Consider the following 15,397-nt stretch of genomic DNA (forward strand, 5'->3'; position numbering starts at 1 on the left):
ACAACTCTGTGACTGTTCTTGAATGGCCCAGCCAGAGCCCTGACTTAAACCCAATTGAGCATCTCCGGAGAGACCTAAAAATGGCTGTCCACCAACGTTTACCATCCAACCTGACAGAACTGGAGAGGATCTGCAAGGAGGAATGGCAGAGGATCCCCAAATCCAGGTGTGAAAAACTTGTTGCATCTTTCCCAAAAAGACTCATGGCTGTATTAGATCAAAAGGGTGCTTCTACTAAATACTGAGCAAAGTGTCTGAATACTTAGGACCATGTGATATTTCAGTTTTTCTTTTTTAATAAATCTCCAAAAATGTCAACCATTCAAAAAACATGTTTTTCTGTCAATATGGGGTGCTGTGTGTACATTAATGAGGGAAAAAAAAAGAACTTAAATGATTTTAGCAAATGGCTGCAATATAACAAAGAGTGAAAAATTTAAGGGGGTCTGTATACTTTCCGTACCCACTGTATATATATATATATATATATATATATATATATATATATATATATATAGAGAGAGATTTTTTTTTTTAAAACTAAGTTTTTAACACATGTTAGAATGCACCCCATAAACACAATAAAAAAACAATTGACCACCCCTTTATAAATATTTTCATTACTGTTGAGAAGATACACTGGTTAAGAACACTCATTTTCCCCCAAAATGTGAAACTTAAACAAATACTTAATCACAATTATGGCTAAGTATTATTACAACGAGGAGGAACATATTTAAAACTATATAAAACATCAGGTTGTTTGACTGGGAAAAAGGTTTTAGTGGTTATGTTTATTTGAACCAACTAATTGCCATTCATTTGAATAATATTTTTAATTATTCATAATTTGAGTAAAGGATACTGATTTCATTATCACGGTGGGTCAACTTATCCTGCAGCTTTTGGACTTCAGCGTATGATTTTTTTTGCTCTTCATCAGACATGCCCATTAAAGGAGTACTGTCATTACTCACCCCATTTTGAGCACAGGATCCCTCTCGTACCCTCACCTGAAAAGAAAGGAAATCTGTTTGCTTGTATGATATGAAATACATTCAAATGTTGGAAAAATTACTTCCACGTAGCTAGAATGTAGTCATGTTTTATTTGAGACAAGAAGATTGTAAGCATTTTTTAAAGAAAAAAAGTATTGTTTAGGGCACAAAACATGACATTGGCATTCCACAATGTTTCTGTTGAAGAAAAAAAAAAAACTATTTTTTTACATTAACTGAATAAGTCTAACATAAATCGTAAATAAAAATTGCCATACCCTAGAAGACCCTTTTAATAAGAAAAAGTATCAGCTGTTGTCAATTTTATCAAGAAATAAACTATAAATGTGGTATTTGACAGCTGTTGTGCCTCATTTCAAGTGGCACATGAAGTCCTCTCTTGTAATGTGAACAGATCGACTTCCTCACGGCTGACCTTCCAAATTAACTTCGCCTTGGGATGGAGTCTCCATTCCCCGGGCCACAGACACGGCCTCGACAAAATATCTGCTTCCACATTGAGGTGACTTAAAATGCTTTAAGAGAAAGCAGTTTGCACTGGGACCACAGGATGATCTGGTGCACCAGTCTGCATAAGGGGCATGACTTCAGACCCCCAAGTAATTTATGTACAAGACTACATAATGTGTGTCTGTGCGGACAAGGATGTAGTAGCTTCTGAGTTCTGGGAGGAAGTACCTCAAGAGTTAGAAATACAGCCATCATTTCCAGGCAGTTTATGTGCCAACAAATATGATGCTCTCTCTTCACAGACCTTAAAGGGGTCATATGATGCGATTTCATGTTTTCCTTTGTCTTTGGAGTATTACAAGTTGTGTGTGCATCTATAAGGTCTGTAAAGTTGCAAAGATTAAAGTCTCAAACCCAAAGAGATATTCTTTATAAAAGTTAAGACTCTTTTACGGCTCACGCCTCCACATGTCTACGTCACGGTGTGGGAAGATTTGCATAACACCGCCCAAACGTATACGCAATGAAAGAAGGCGTAACTTTTATTTGGCCTGTAGTATTGTTGTTGCCGCCGCCATGTTGTGGAGATGCTGTGTGTTTCGTTGTGAAAGCGAAAGCACTTTGTTTGGCCTTCCAAATGAGTACACAACTAGAAAATCAGTGGTTACGTTATATTTACAACACTGTACAGAACAGTACACCGCAAATATTTGAGTGTGTGCAGTGCATTTTATGGAGGGCTGTTTCCTGAACCCAGGAAAGAGTAGCCTACTTAAGATTAACTTAAAATAATCCAGAACATGGCATGAAGATTGATTTTTAATGAACCGAAAAGAATGCACATCACACCTCTGATTATCAATTTGCACTGGCTACCAATAGCTGCTCACATAAAATTCAAGGCATTGATGTTTGCCAACAAAACCACCACTGGCTCTGCACCCCTTTACCTAAATTCATTACTTTAGACTTATGTGCCCTCTAGAAGCTTGCATTCTGCAAGTGAACATCACTTTATTGTGCCATCCAAAAGAGGCACAAAATCACTTTCACAGACTTATAAATTGAATGTTCCCTCCTGGTGGAATGACCTGCCCAACTCAATACGAGCAGCTGAATCCTTAGCCATCTTCAAGAATAGACTAAAAACACATTTCTTCCATCTTTATTTGACCCTCTAACTCTAGCACTCTCTATTCTAATTCTATTGTTTAGAAGAAGAAAAAAAACAAAAACTTGCACTCTATTTATTTACTAACTGCTTGTTTTCTTAAAACAAACAAACAAACAAAAAACTAACACTAGCTTCTCTATTCTTTTTGTATTCTATTTATTTTCTTTGTATTTATTTGTATTTGTATTTATAACATAGACTTTATAGACAATTGGACGAGTTTCTGGGGCAGACCTGACCTTTTGAAAAGAGATGGTGTTCATCCCTCCTGGGGTGGTGCCACTCTTCTCTCTAGAAATATGGCACATAGTCTTAGAGTTTGTACTTGACTAACTGGGGCCCAGGTCAGGAAGCAGACATACTGGCTAAACCGACTGTGTCTGTTCCCCGAACGAGAAAATACAGAAAACGTCCAAACCAAATTAAGAGTAACAATTTAATTGATGTTCAACAAATAAAAAATGTTTACAATACAGAGAAACAATTGATAAAGCTTGGCTTACTGAATATCAGGTCCCTTTCTACAAAAGCACTTTTTGTAAATTATTTGATCAATGATAATAATCTAGATTTGCTCTGTTTGACAGAAACATGGCTAAAACCAGATGAATACATTACTTTAAATGAGTCCACCCCCCAAGATTACTGCTATAAAAATGAGCCACGTCCAAAAGGTAAAGGGGGAGGTGTTGCTACAATTTATAGCAATGTTCTCAGTATTTCTCGGAGGGCAGGCTTTAAGTATAACTCATTTGAAGTTATGGTGCTGCGTATAACATTATCTAGAGAAACACGTGTTAGTGATAAATCCCCTGTGATGTTTGTACTGGGTACTGTATACAGGTCACCAGGCACTTTACGAAGTGCATGGATGCGGCTCTTTCCCCGCTGAAAGAGATGGGAATCTGCATTCTAATTACCTCAACGACTGGCTCATTTTAGACCAGTCGAAGGACGAGCTACTATCTCACAGATCCTTCCGCCTCAGCCACTTAGAATGCCTGGGACTCAGGGTCAATTTTGCCAAGAGCTCTCTGTCCCCCAGCCAACGAACTTCGCTCCTGGGAGCAGTTTTCGACTCAGTACACATGAGGGCTGTAGTTGCGCCAGATCATGTGCTGGCTATACAACAGCTTGTGGCTTCCTTCAGAATTGAAGCTTCTTACCCTCTCAAAACGTTTCAAAAGATGCTAGGCCTCATGGCCTCAGCATCACCAGTACTACAGTTGGGCCTGCTCCAAGTGAGACCCCTTCAGTGCTGGTTGAAACCTCTAAATCCGCCCTATGCGTGGCGCCTGCGTGACAGCCCTGGCCCCCTGGAAGGACCTACAGTGGTTCGAGCTGGGTGTGACTATGGGATTGGCTTTACAGAAGGAAGGTTGTCTCGATAGACGCATCCAACACAGGTTAGGAAGCTCTGTGCGAGGGCAGACCGGCCTTCGGCTCCTGGACGAACGCGGAAGGCCAGCTACACATCAACTGCCTCAAAATGATGGCAGCATGTCGAGCTCTTCAGACCTTCTTGCCAGTCCTGAGGGGACACCACGTACTAGTCCGCTCAGACAACGTGACGGTGGTGTCGCATATAAATCGCCAAGATAGGCTCAGCTCAAAATGCCTTTTCAAGACAGTAAATCGCCTCTTGGAATGGGTACATCTCAACCTGTGTTCATTGATGGCAGCACGCGTGCATGCTATCTCGGAGCAATGTCCCCTCAGAGGAGTGGATGCTCCACCCACAAACGGTTCAGAAACTCTGGGAGATCTTTGGCAAGGCAGAGGTCGACCTCTTCACCTCAAAAGACAACTCTCACTGCCGAACTTATTTTTCGAAGAGCAAGGATGCGTTGGCCCATGAATGGCCCAACCTCCTATTATATGCTTTCCGCCTGATCGCTCTGATCCCCAAGGTAATCAGGCGAGTCAGGGAACACAGACATAGAGTGCTACTAGTGGCTCCGCTCTGGAGAAACCATCACTTCATCTCGGAGCTGTCTCAGCTGCTTATAGCAGCCCTGTGGCCCGTTCCCCTGAGGCGGGATCTCCTCTCTCAAGCGAACAAAATGATTTGGCACGCCCAGCCCGAGCTGTGGGCTCTACACGTGTGGGCTCTCGAAGGGAGTCGGTAGATCCCCCGAGAATGTCCTAAATACGATCTCACAGGCTAGCGCTTCGCCCACGAGACGCCTCTACGCCCTTAAGTGGTCAGTCTTTTCCGCCAGGTGTGCAACCTGTGGCGAGGACCCTGTATCATGTGACATATCGGTGATATTTTCCTACTTGCAAGAGCTGTTGGATAAGAGCCGCTCCCCGTCCACACTCAAGGTGTATGTGGCAGTTATAGCAGCTTCTCACACTCCTATAGCTGGACAGTCGGTGGGCCAGAACAATCTAGTTGTTCGTATCCTGAGAGGATCCAGGAGGCTACATCCGCCCCGGCCCCTCACGGTCCCTACATGGGATCTGCCCACGGTCCTGAGAGCCCTTAACCCCCAGGTGTCGAAGCCCGCAATAAAATAAACAGGGTGCGTTCTCTGCCGGCTCTGTCTCTGTCACCTATCTTCACAGACATGTAAATAAAACAACTTGAATCTCCGCGAATACTCGCCTCAAATACATGAGAAATATATGTATAGAAAGCTTGAAATGTCTACTTTTAAATTAACTAACACATCCAAAACAAATATCCAATGTTAAAGTAATCCGTATGAAACCAACACGATGTCCAGTTTTCCCGTCTCAACTCATTATATCTAATGCGGTCACGCCCATGCGCCGATTGCGCCTTTCACATTCAAACATCCACGTGAGGCGCGCGCGAATGTAAACGCCCACAAGTGCCTTTGCGGTCCGGTCTGTGTGATATGAACGATATCGTGGACAATAAAAATCACTACCGCCGCTACCTATATGCAGAGTACGCAGTTTGCGTATGGAGCGGGGAGTTGTTAAAAAATTTTTAGAAAACACAATATATATATATATATTGTGGTTATAAACACATACCTAAGCCAACAACAGCCTTAAAATTCATTATATAAAAACAATGAGGCAACCCTGCTAAAAAAAAAAACAAAAAACAATAGAACCATCACAGAAAATTCTAATACCATCACAAATAAATCACAAATGCCATTACAAGACATCAACTTTTAACCATTAAAACCATTAAAAAATGCTTTTCTGTAGTGTGTTTTGGGACATATTCCATTAGGATTTATTGGTTTTTACAAGCCACCAATAGAAGGTGACCAATTATCAGTAGAGACTAACAGGAACCATTACAGTTTCCATTAATACCAATACAAGTCCCATCATAACCAGTAAAACCATTACTAATTTTGTGATGGTGTCTATTGTCTTTTCCAACATTACATGTTATAAATGCCTGCAAAGGGAGCCAAAGGCCTGATAATTGCTACTCCTACACTTACAGGACGATCAAATTCTTGTTTAATAGCCTATTGACCAAACATTTAATTCAAATATCCACTTAATCTTTATTTTCTGGCCACCTTTTTGCTATAGATGGCACAGCCTCTATAATTTCTTCAACAAAAAAACATGTGGACATCACAACCCTTACAAAAATTAACCATGGTTTTCGTAGTAAAACTATTTAACCCCCCCCCCCCCATCCCCCGATTTCTGAATGCTTGAGAGCATAAAATCAAACAGACAACTGTATTACTGCCATATGTAACTGTCTAGAGCTACAATTGTAATTTGTAAATAATAGAATTTACTTTTATATTTCATTAAAGTTCTATTTTGACCCCTATGGTAGGTGTTTTTTTGTTTTTTTACTTCCATAATATTTGAGGGAGGGGGCACAATAATAAAATCCTGCTTAGGGCACCCTGCGAACTGCCGACGCCCAAAAAGAAGAGTAAGGAGGAAACACAGGAATTGAGGTGGAGTTTGACGCAGACTAAAGAGGGGTCAAAGATTTACTGAGTTGCCTGGAATACTTTTAGGCAATGTGCACTCGCTTCGACATAAACTGCAAGAATTACAAGCCAATGTGAGTTTAATGCACAAATACAGAAACACGCATATGATGGCATTCACTGAAACTTGGTTGAATGACTCAGTTGATGATAACACCTTACGGATTGAGGGATTTGGAACACTTATCCGGCTGGACAGCAACAAAGATACAACAAAGAAAACACGGAGGAGGTGTTGTGTGTGTGTTTATATCAAGGAAAGCTGTTATAATACAGCAATAGTATAACACAAGATTTGTCATTCAGATATTAAAATTATTGCAGTTTCTGTACGTCATTTTTATCTTCCTCGTGAGTTCAATCAGCTGTTTTTTTTGTTGTAGTATATATACATCCACGTGCCAAAACTGACAAGGCATTTGAAACTGTCAAAAACGCCCTGGATAAACTGGATAATATATCCCCAGATGCAAAATCCCCTAAATTTATTTTAGGTGATTTTAATCATTGTATCATGGATAAATATTTATAGGGCTGCTATCAATATGTTACATGTGCTACCCATGGTAATAAAGTTTTGGATAGATGTTACGGCCCGGTTCCGGGAGCTTATACACTGAACAAAATTCTAAACGCAACACTTTTGTTTTTGTCCCCATTTTTCATTAGCTGAACTCAAAGATCTAAGACTTTTTCTATGTACACAAAAGGCCTATTTCTCTCAAATGTTGTTCACAAATCTGTCTAAATCTGTGTTAGTGAGCACTTCTCCTTTGCCGAGATAATCCATCCACCTCACAGGTGTGGCATATCAAGATGCTGATTAGACAGCATGATTATTGCACAGTTGTGCTTTAGGCTGGCCACAATAAAAGGCCACTCTAAAATGTGCAGTTTTATCACACAGCACAATGCCACAGATGTCGCAAGTTTTGAGGGAGCATGCAATTGGCATGCTGACTGCAGGAATGTCTACCAGAGCTGTTGCCCGTGAATTGAATGTTCGTTTCTCTACAATAAGCCATCTCCAAAGGCGTTTCAGAGAATTTGGCAGTACATCCAACCGGCCTCACAACCGCAGACCACGTGTAACCACACTAGCCCAGGACCTCCACATCCAGTATCTTCACCTCCAAGAGACCAGCCACCTCGTCTGAGACCAGCCACCCGGACAGCTGCTCCAACAATCGGTTTGCATAACCAAAGAATTTCTGCACAAACTATCAGAAACCATCTCAGGGAAGCTCATCTGCATGCTCGTCGTCCTCATCGTGGTCTCTATCTGACTGTAGTTCGTCGTCGTAACCGACTTATGTGGGCAAATGCTCACATTCGATGGCGTCTGGCACTTTGGAGAGGTGTTCTCTTCACGGATGAATCCCAGTTTTCACTGTACAGGGCAGATGGCAGACAGCGTGTATGGTTTCGTGTGGGTGAGCGGTTTGCTGATGTCATCGTTGTGGATCGAGTGGCCCATGGTGGCGGTGGGGTTATGGTATGGGCAGGCATATGTTATGGACAACGAAACAGGTGCATTTTATTTATGGCATTTTGAATGCACAGAGATACCGTGACGAGATCCTGAGGCCCATTGTTGTGCCATTCATCCACGACCATCACCTCATGTGGCAGCATGATAATTGCAAGGATCTGTACACAATTCCTGGAAGCTGAAAACATCCCAGTTCTTGCATGGCCAGCATACTCACTTGACATGCCACCCATTGAGCATGTTTGGGATGCTCTGGATCGGCGTATATGACAGCGTGTTCCAGTTCCTGCCAATATCCAGCAACTTCGCACAGCCATTGAAGAGGAGTGGACCGATATTCCACAGGCTACAATCAACAACCTGATCAACTCTATGCGAAGGAGATGTGTTGCACTGCGTGAGGCAAATGGTGGTCACACCAGATACTGACTGGTTTTCATCATTCTTTGTTCAAGAATGGACACCACCTAATATTGAAGTTTTAAAGGGTTGTTTCGATTGCAAAGATTGGAATATGTTTTTGAACACATGTTCTGATCTCAATGAACAGGTGCTTACCATTTCTAATTATATTACTTTGTGTTGATTCTGTCATACCTACTAAAAAGATCACGTTGTATCCCAATAATAAACCTTGGGTTATGAAGGATTTAAAAAGTATACTGAATATGAAGAAGAGTATTTGGTTTCACTTTATTTTGATGGTCCATTTAATACATTCTGTTGACTATAAGTAACATTGCACCTACATTTCTACTAACTCATTAGAGTGTTAGTAGTGTGTTAGTAGACTAGTAGGGTTAGGGTTAGAATAAGCTGACATGTACTTGCAAGGTTACTTACAGTCAGTAGAGTGTCTGTTGGGACACCATCACAATAAAGAGTTAGCATGGTGCAGTGGATAAGACACATGCCTTTGGTGTGAGAGACCTGGGTTCGAATCCAATGTGTCCCTGAGCAAGACACGGAAGTCGTGGCCTAATGGTTAGAGAGTCGGACTCGTAATCGAAAGGTTGCGGGTTCGAGTCCCCGGCCGGCAGGGATTGTAGGTGGGGGGAGTGAATGTACAGCGCTCTCTCCACCCTCAATACCACGACTGAGGTGCCCTTGAGCAAGGCACCGAACCCCCAATTGCTCCCCGGGCGCCGCAGCATGGCTGCCCACTGCTCCGGGTGTGTGTTCACGGTGTGTGTGTGTGTGTGTGTGTGTGTGTGCATTTGTTCACTACTCACTGCTGTGTGTGTGCACTTGGATGGGTTAAACGCAGAGCACCAATTTCGAGTATGGGTCACCATACTTGACAATACGTCACGACTTTTTTTACGACTTTACACTTAACCCCTAGTTGCTCCAGAGGCGTGCGACCTCTGACATATATAGCAATTGTAAGTCGCTTTGGATAAAAGCGTCAGCTAAATGAATAAATGTAAATGTAATGAAGAAGACTGTCTACTAATACTCTAATTAGAGTTTGTTGACATGTAGTTGCAACATTACTTAGTGTCAAAATAATGTTCAAAAGGGGCCATCAAACTAAAGTGTTACCGAGTATTTCTCTCGGGAACTAATGAGGAGAAAAACATGAACAGGGACGTTAAAAGGGCAATTAAAAATAGCTAAAAGCAATTATAAAAAGTGTTCGTGGGAATATTAGTAAGGTAATATTAAAGGCACCTGGAAAGGAATTATGAGTAGTGGAACAATCAAAGTCATGCAAATACGAACATTCGTTCATTCGACTCGAAGCATCGCTGCGCACCGATCATTGTATGACAAATTACTGCGAGAGCAATTTGAAAGCATAAGGAGCCTTTTGCTCTGCTCTCCATACTGCCGTGCAAAGGTAAAAGACCGTAACTGCGATTTTTGTCTAAAATGAGTTATTGATATTTTTGGGACATTCAAGACATCCTTTATCATGTACATAAGTATCTTGAGTCAATTTTGTTGTTTTTCTGAGAAAATAATGGGTCGTCTCAACCATAACTTCAAAAAAACCCAGAGAAACCAAGGCAGAACACCGTATAACACCAGTTACCGCTCTTTCACTTTGTTTGGAACGCTCAAATTGAGTTACGGCGTTCTGCCTTTGTTTAACTGCACGTCAAAATGAAGGTACGGTGCTGGCTTGGAGTTATACGGTGTTCTGGCTTTTTTTTACTGTCCATTAAAGTCTTCCAAATTTTAATTATGGTGTAGACCAACAAATTAAATCGCGATCTACCAAACAGCTCCACATAACAAAGCACTGTAAAGACTAGAAACCTTGGCAGCAATACATAATCGTGAATATTTTTTTTTTCCTTTTTGTAATGCAGATTATTCACCAGGCTGTCACTTCTAGTTGGATGCGTGTGTACTTGAATGCCATAGCATCTAGCATGATCAATCATAAAATCAGTAGCCTAACAGTTTGTAATTAAATCCATATCCTACCTTTTCTTGTAACCCGATAAAATCAATCCATGTAGATGAACGTCGTCGGAGATGTTTAATCCACACGCATTTCTGAGCATGCCTGCTTGCTGGTGTTTACATAAATCCACAAGTCGTTCTTTTAGGTTAGGCTATTTCATTCAAGTCAATATAAACAATTATGCTATGTCTAGCATTCTTTTCCGTTACTGAGCATAGCAAATAAATGGGTTCCAAAATGGTATCCACTCACGTTTTACTTTTAGTCTCCTTGTTACGGTCAAAAAAAAAAAAAAAAATTAATACAGTCACATTACTATATGCAATAGCCTATATGAGATAGCCCAGGGTCACTAGATTTGATACAGGTGTCACTATAACAATTTTGTAAGTGCTGATCAGCAACCAAATATTGATAATGTGGAAGTTACTGTCTTTTACCTTGGTGCGACTTCTCACTTTTTGCAGACAATGCAAAGGCAGAGTACATTAATTTCAAAATAGGGGTAAAAATAGGGACACGTTTGAGCTCACAATTTTTTAATGTAGATAATTTTCATTACTAAAACATCTAATTGCCAAATTTCCAGTGTCCTACCTATAATCAATTTGGCTGGAAAATAAAAAAAGTTTTAAGTTATTTTTCTCAGTTTCAGTTAAGGTCTTTTGCCTTTGTAGAGCAGTATAGCTCTCATGAAAAGATCAATCTGCACAGTGCAAACAGCCAAAACCTGGATATTTTAGGCAAAATAGAAATCCTGGCATAAAAATGGACCGTATAGTCACCCTAGTATGTGGTCAGGAGAGTATGCAATGCATGACCCCTTTTTTCTTGTCTGAAATAGTCAAATAGCTTATTTCTGCGATGCAAAATAAAGTGGATACTGTTGACGTGTCTCCAGTAACAGGGTTGGGAAACACTGGTCTACAGAGATGGCAAGCAACATTTAAATCAAACAATCGCACAATAACCAATCACTAGTACACACACTCTTCATGGCATCTGCCCGGCCTTTGTTCAGACAGACATGTTGATCTGCAGCATACTGTAGATCAGGGGTCTCCAAGCCTGGTCCTGGAGAGCTACATGTCCAGCAGAGTTTAGCTCCAACCCTATTCAAACACACCAGAACCATCTAACCAAGGCCTTCAGGGTTAAGCCGGGCGCACACTGTGCGATTTTTAATAATGCTTTTACGATTGTTGCTTGTAAGACTGTACGAACATGATGATCATGTCACACTGTGGGATCTCAGCTGTCATTAACGTCAGACTGTACGACAGTCAAGACACGTTAAAAATGGGTGTGCACAAGAAAATTTGTCCGGAGTTTTAAATTATCAACACGTACACATTCAGTGAATATGAGCTACATTACACACGGGGCTGAAATGTTGGCTATCATGAACAGTATATATGAATGGTGGCAATAGCGGCGTATTTAAGAAGAAAAGTGTAAGCGTCGTCCTCCTTCCTTCCCAAACCCACTCTTATTTTTCCCCTTCTTTTTCCTCTTTTACCACTCCTTAAGTACAATTACCTGCAATAACATTATATCATTCAGAACCGTTTGCCACTGAACCTGCTTTAACGACAACAGTGGGGCTTTGACAGCCTTAGTCAAACGGGTTGGCGCGTATGGTCGGGTTGTTAGTTAGTACGCTATACGGAACCGTTTGCCACTGAACCTGCTTTAACGACGACAGTGGGGCTTCGACTGCCTTATTCAAACGGCTTTTCTATAACGTGTGAATATATCCACTATAGCGTTCTATAACAAATCCAATCAGAGCGCCTGTTTATCACTAGTTTTATTCTGATAATCGAGTCTGCTATTAGCTTATAGCCCGTTAGCAATGGCAGCGTGGCTGCCGCTAATCTCGCTTACATTGCAAATCCTCTATTCACACACATTACTATCGTTTCACTGTTACTTGCTTAAATGGCGGACTTGTGTCTACCTTTGAGTGCAGGTGAGGACAAGTTCGAGCTGCATTCGGTGCAGCTGGAGCTGGAAGCCGTGGAGAAGCAGATCCGCGACCTGGTGGTGAAGCAGGCCCAGCTGAGACAGCGGAAAGCCGCGCTGGAAACATCCCGGGCTGACGCTCACAAATCCGGGGTAGGTATACAGCATGCTGCTAACACTCCCATCACCTCTACCCCGTGTGTTTCTCTGCACAGAGCCTGTTGCACCCAGGACTCGATCTTCCCAGATGTCCTTCACTCCGGCGCCGGGACACCACGGACCCTGGGTGCTGCAGCAGCAGAGGACGCGAGCCAGGCCTCGGGTGACGACTTCTCCCCCCCCCCGTCTTCGAGATCTCCACAAGGAACCAATTCGCCCCCCTCCGCGAGACAGAACGCGACGTTGTGATTGTCGGAGACTCCATTGTCCGGCACGTCCGTGCTACGCTAGCTGAAGGTAAAGTACACGCTTCTAACATCCCCACCACCTCTACTCCGTGTGTTTCTCTGCACAGACCCTGTGCACCCAGAACGCGATCTTCCCAGATGTCCTTCATCTCCACCCGGAACCGCTTCGCCCCCCTCCGCAAGACGGAACGCGATGCTGTGGTCGTGGGAAGCTCCATCGTCCGGCACATCCGTGCTACGTCAGCTGAAGGTAAAGTGCACACTCACTGTTTCCCCGGTGCACGTGTTCTCAATGTTTCTGCGCAGATACCCGCGATCCTGAAGGGCAACGAGAACATCGGTGCTGTCGTGCTGCACGCGGGGGCCAACGACATCAAGCTGCGGCAGACGGAGACACTGAAAAGGGACTACAGGAGCCTGATCGAGACGGTACGCAGCACATCGCCCGCGGCGACGATCATCGTGTCAGGACCGCTTCCCACGTATCGACAAGGAAACGAAAGGCTCAGTAGACTGTTGGCTTTAAACGAATGGTTATCGTCATGGTGTAAAGAACAGAAACTGCTCTTTGTTAATAATTGGAATCTTTTCTGGGAGCGTCCTAGGCTTTTCCGTGCTGATGGCCTGCACCCCAGCAGAGTCGGAGCGGAACTCCTGTCGGACAACATCTCCAGGACGCTACGCTCCATCTGACTAGTAAGCCAATTCTCAAATAACTGCTATGATGACTTTTGTTCTACCAACTTAAAAGATAGAAGTACTTGCGTTGTCCAATCTATACAGGCTGTGTCTGTTCCCCGAATAGCGAGGTCAAAATATAAATTTAATGCAGGATCTAGAAAAAATCTGACCGTGATTAAACCAGAAAAACGCAAAATAAATTAACAAAAACAATTTTTAAAACTTGGGCTCCTAAATATTAGATCACTCGCACCCAAAGCAGTTATTGTAAATGAAATGATCACAGATAATCATTTTGATGTACTCTGCCTGACTGAAACCTGGCTTAAACCAAATGAATATTTTGGTCTAAATGAGTCTACTCCACCAAGCTACTGTTATAAACATGAGCCCCGTCAGACTGGTCGTGGCGGCGGTGTGGCAACAATATATAGTGATATTCTCAATGTTACTCAGAAAACAGGATACAGGAGGTTTAACTCATTCGAACTACTTCTGCTTAATGTTACACTGTTAGATATGCAAAATAAATCTCTCTTATCTTTTGCTCTGGCTACTGTGTATAGACCGCCAGGGCCATATACAGATTTCCTAAAAGAATTTGCAGATTTCCTCTCAGATCTGCTAGTTAATGTCGATAAACTGCTAATTGTCGGCGATTTTAACATTCACGTTGATAATACAAATGATGCGTTAGGACTTGCGTTTACTGACCTAATAAACTCTTTTGGAGTCAAGCAAAACGTCACCGGGCCCACTCATCGTTTTAATCATACGCTAGATTTAATTATATCGCATGGACTTGATCTTACCGATATAGATATCGTACCTCAAAGTGACGATGTTACTGATCATTTCCTTGTATCGTGCATGCTGCCTATTACTGATATTAGTTATATGGCTCCGTGTTATCGTCCGGGCAGAACTATTGTTCCAGCCCCCAAAGACAGATTCACAAATAACCTGCCAAATTTATCTCAACTGCTCTGTGTACCCATAAATACACATGAACTAGACAAAATGACTAGCAACATGGGCACTATCTTCTCTAATACATTAGAAGCTGTTGCCCCCCTCAAATTGAAAAAGGTTAGAGAAAAATGTACTGCGCCATGGTACAACAGTTATACCCGTTCTCTCAAGAAAGAAACTCGTATTCTTGAGCGCAAATGGAGAAAAACTAAATTAGAAGTTTTTAGAATTGTGTGGAAAAACAGTATGTCCAGCTATAGACAGGCTCTAAAAGCTGCCAGGGTAGAGCATATCCGCAAACTCATAGATAATAACCAAAACAATCCAAGGTTCTTATTTAGCACAGTGGCTAGACTAACTAATAAACAGACACCACCGATCTAAATATTCCCCCACAGTTTAATAGTAATGATTTTATGAATTTCTTTACTGATAAAATAGATAACATCAGAAATACAATATCAAATGTAGATTCTACTGCGTCTAGTATTTCAGCTTCACTCATCGCACCCAAAGAAAAACGGCAGTGCTTTATAACTATAGGATAGGAAGAGCTAAATAAACTTATCAGTGCATCTAAACCAACAACGTGTTTATTAGATCCTGTACCTACTAAATTACTGAAAGAGTTGTTACCCGTAGCAGAAAAAACGCTTCTCAATATTATTAACTCATCGTTATATTTAGGTCACGTCCCAAAACCATTCAAGGTGGCGGTTATTAAGCCTCTTATTAAGAAACCACAACTAGATTCAAATGAACTGGCAAATTACAGACCCATTTCAAATTTTCCGTTTATGTCAAAAATTTTAGAAAAAGTTGTGTCTACTCAATTATGCTCCTTTTTGCAAAAAAATGATCTCTATGAAGA

General features: G+C 41.8%; 1 protein-coding gene across 1 annotated transcript in view; it reads right to left on the reverse strand.

The window, feature by feature from the left end:
* Nucleotides 1-15,397, reverse strand: part of kif6 (kinesin family member 6) — a 156,904-nt gene that overhangs the window by 75,730 nt on the left and 65,777 nt on the right. Inside the window, exon 12 of the mRNA XM_079385612.1 lies at nucleotides 866-1,013. Coding sequence (XP_079241738.1) covers nucleotides 866-1,013 — 148 coding nt within the window. The remainder of the gene's footprint in view (nucleotides 1-865; nucleotides 1,014-15,397) is intronic.

The sequence above is a fragment of the Barbus barbus genome (genome assembly GCF_936440315.1).
Source record: "Barbus barbus genome assembly, chromosome: 30".
NCBI lineage: Eukaryota > Metazoa > Chordata > Actinopteri > Cypriniformes > Cyprinidae > Barbus > Barbus barbus.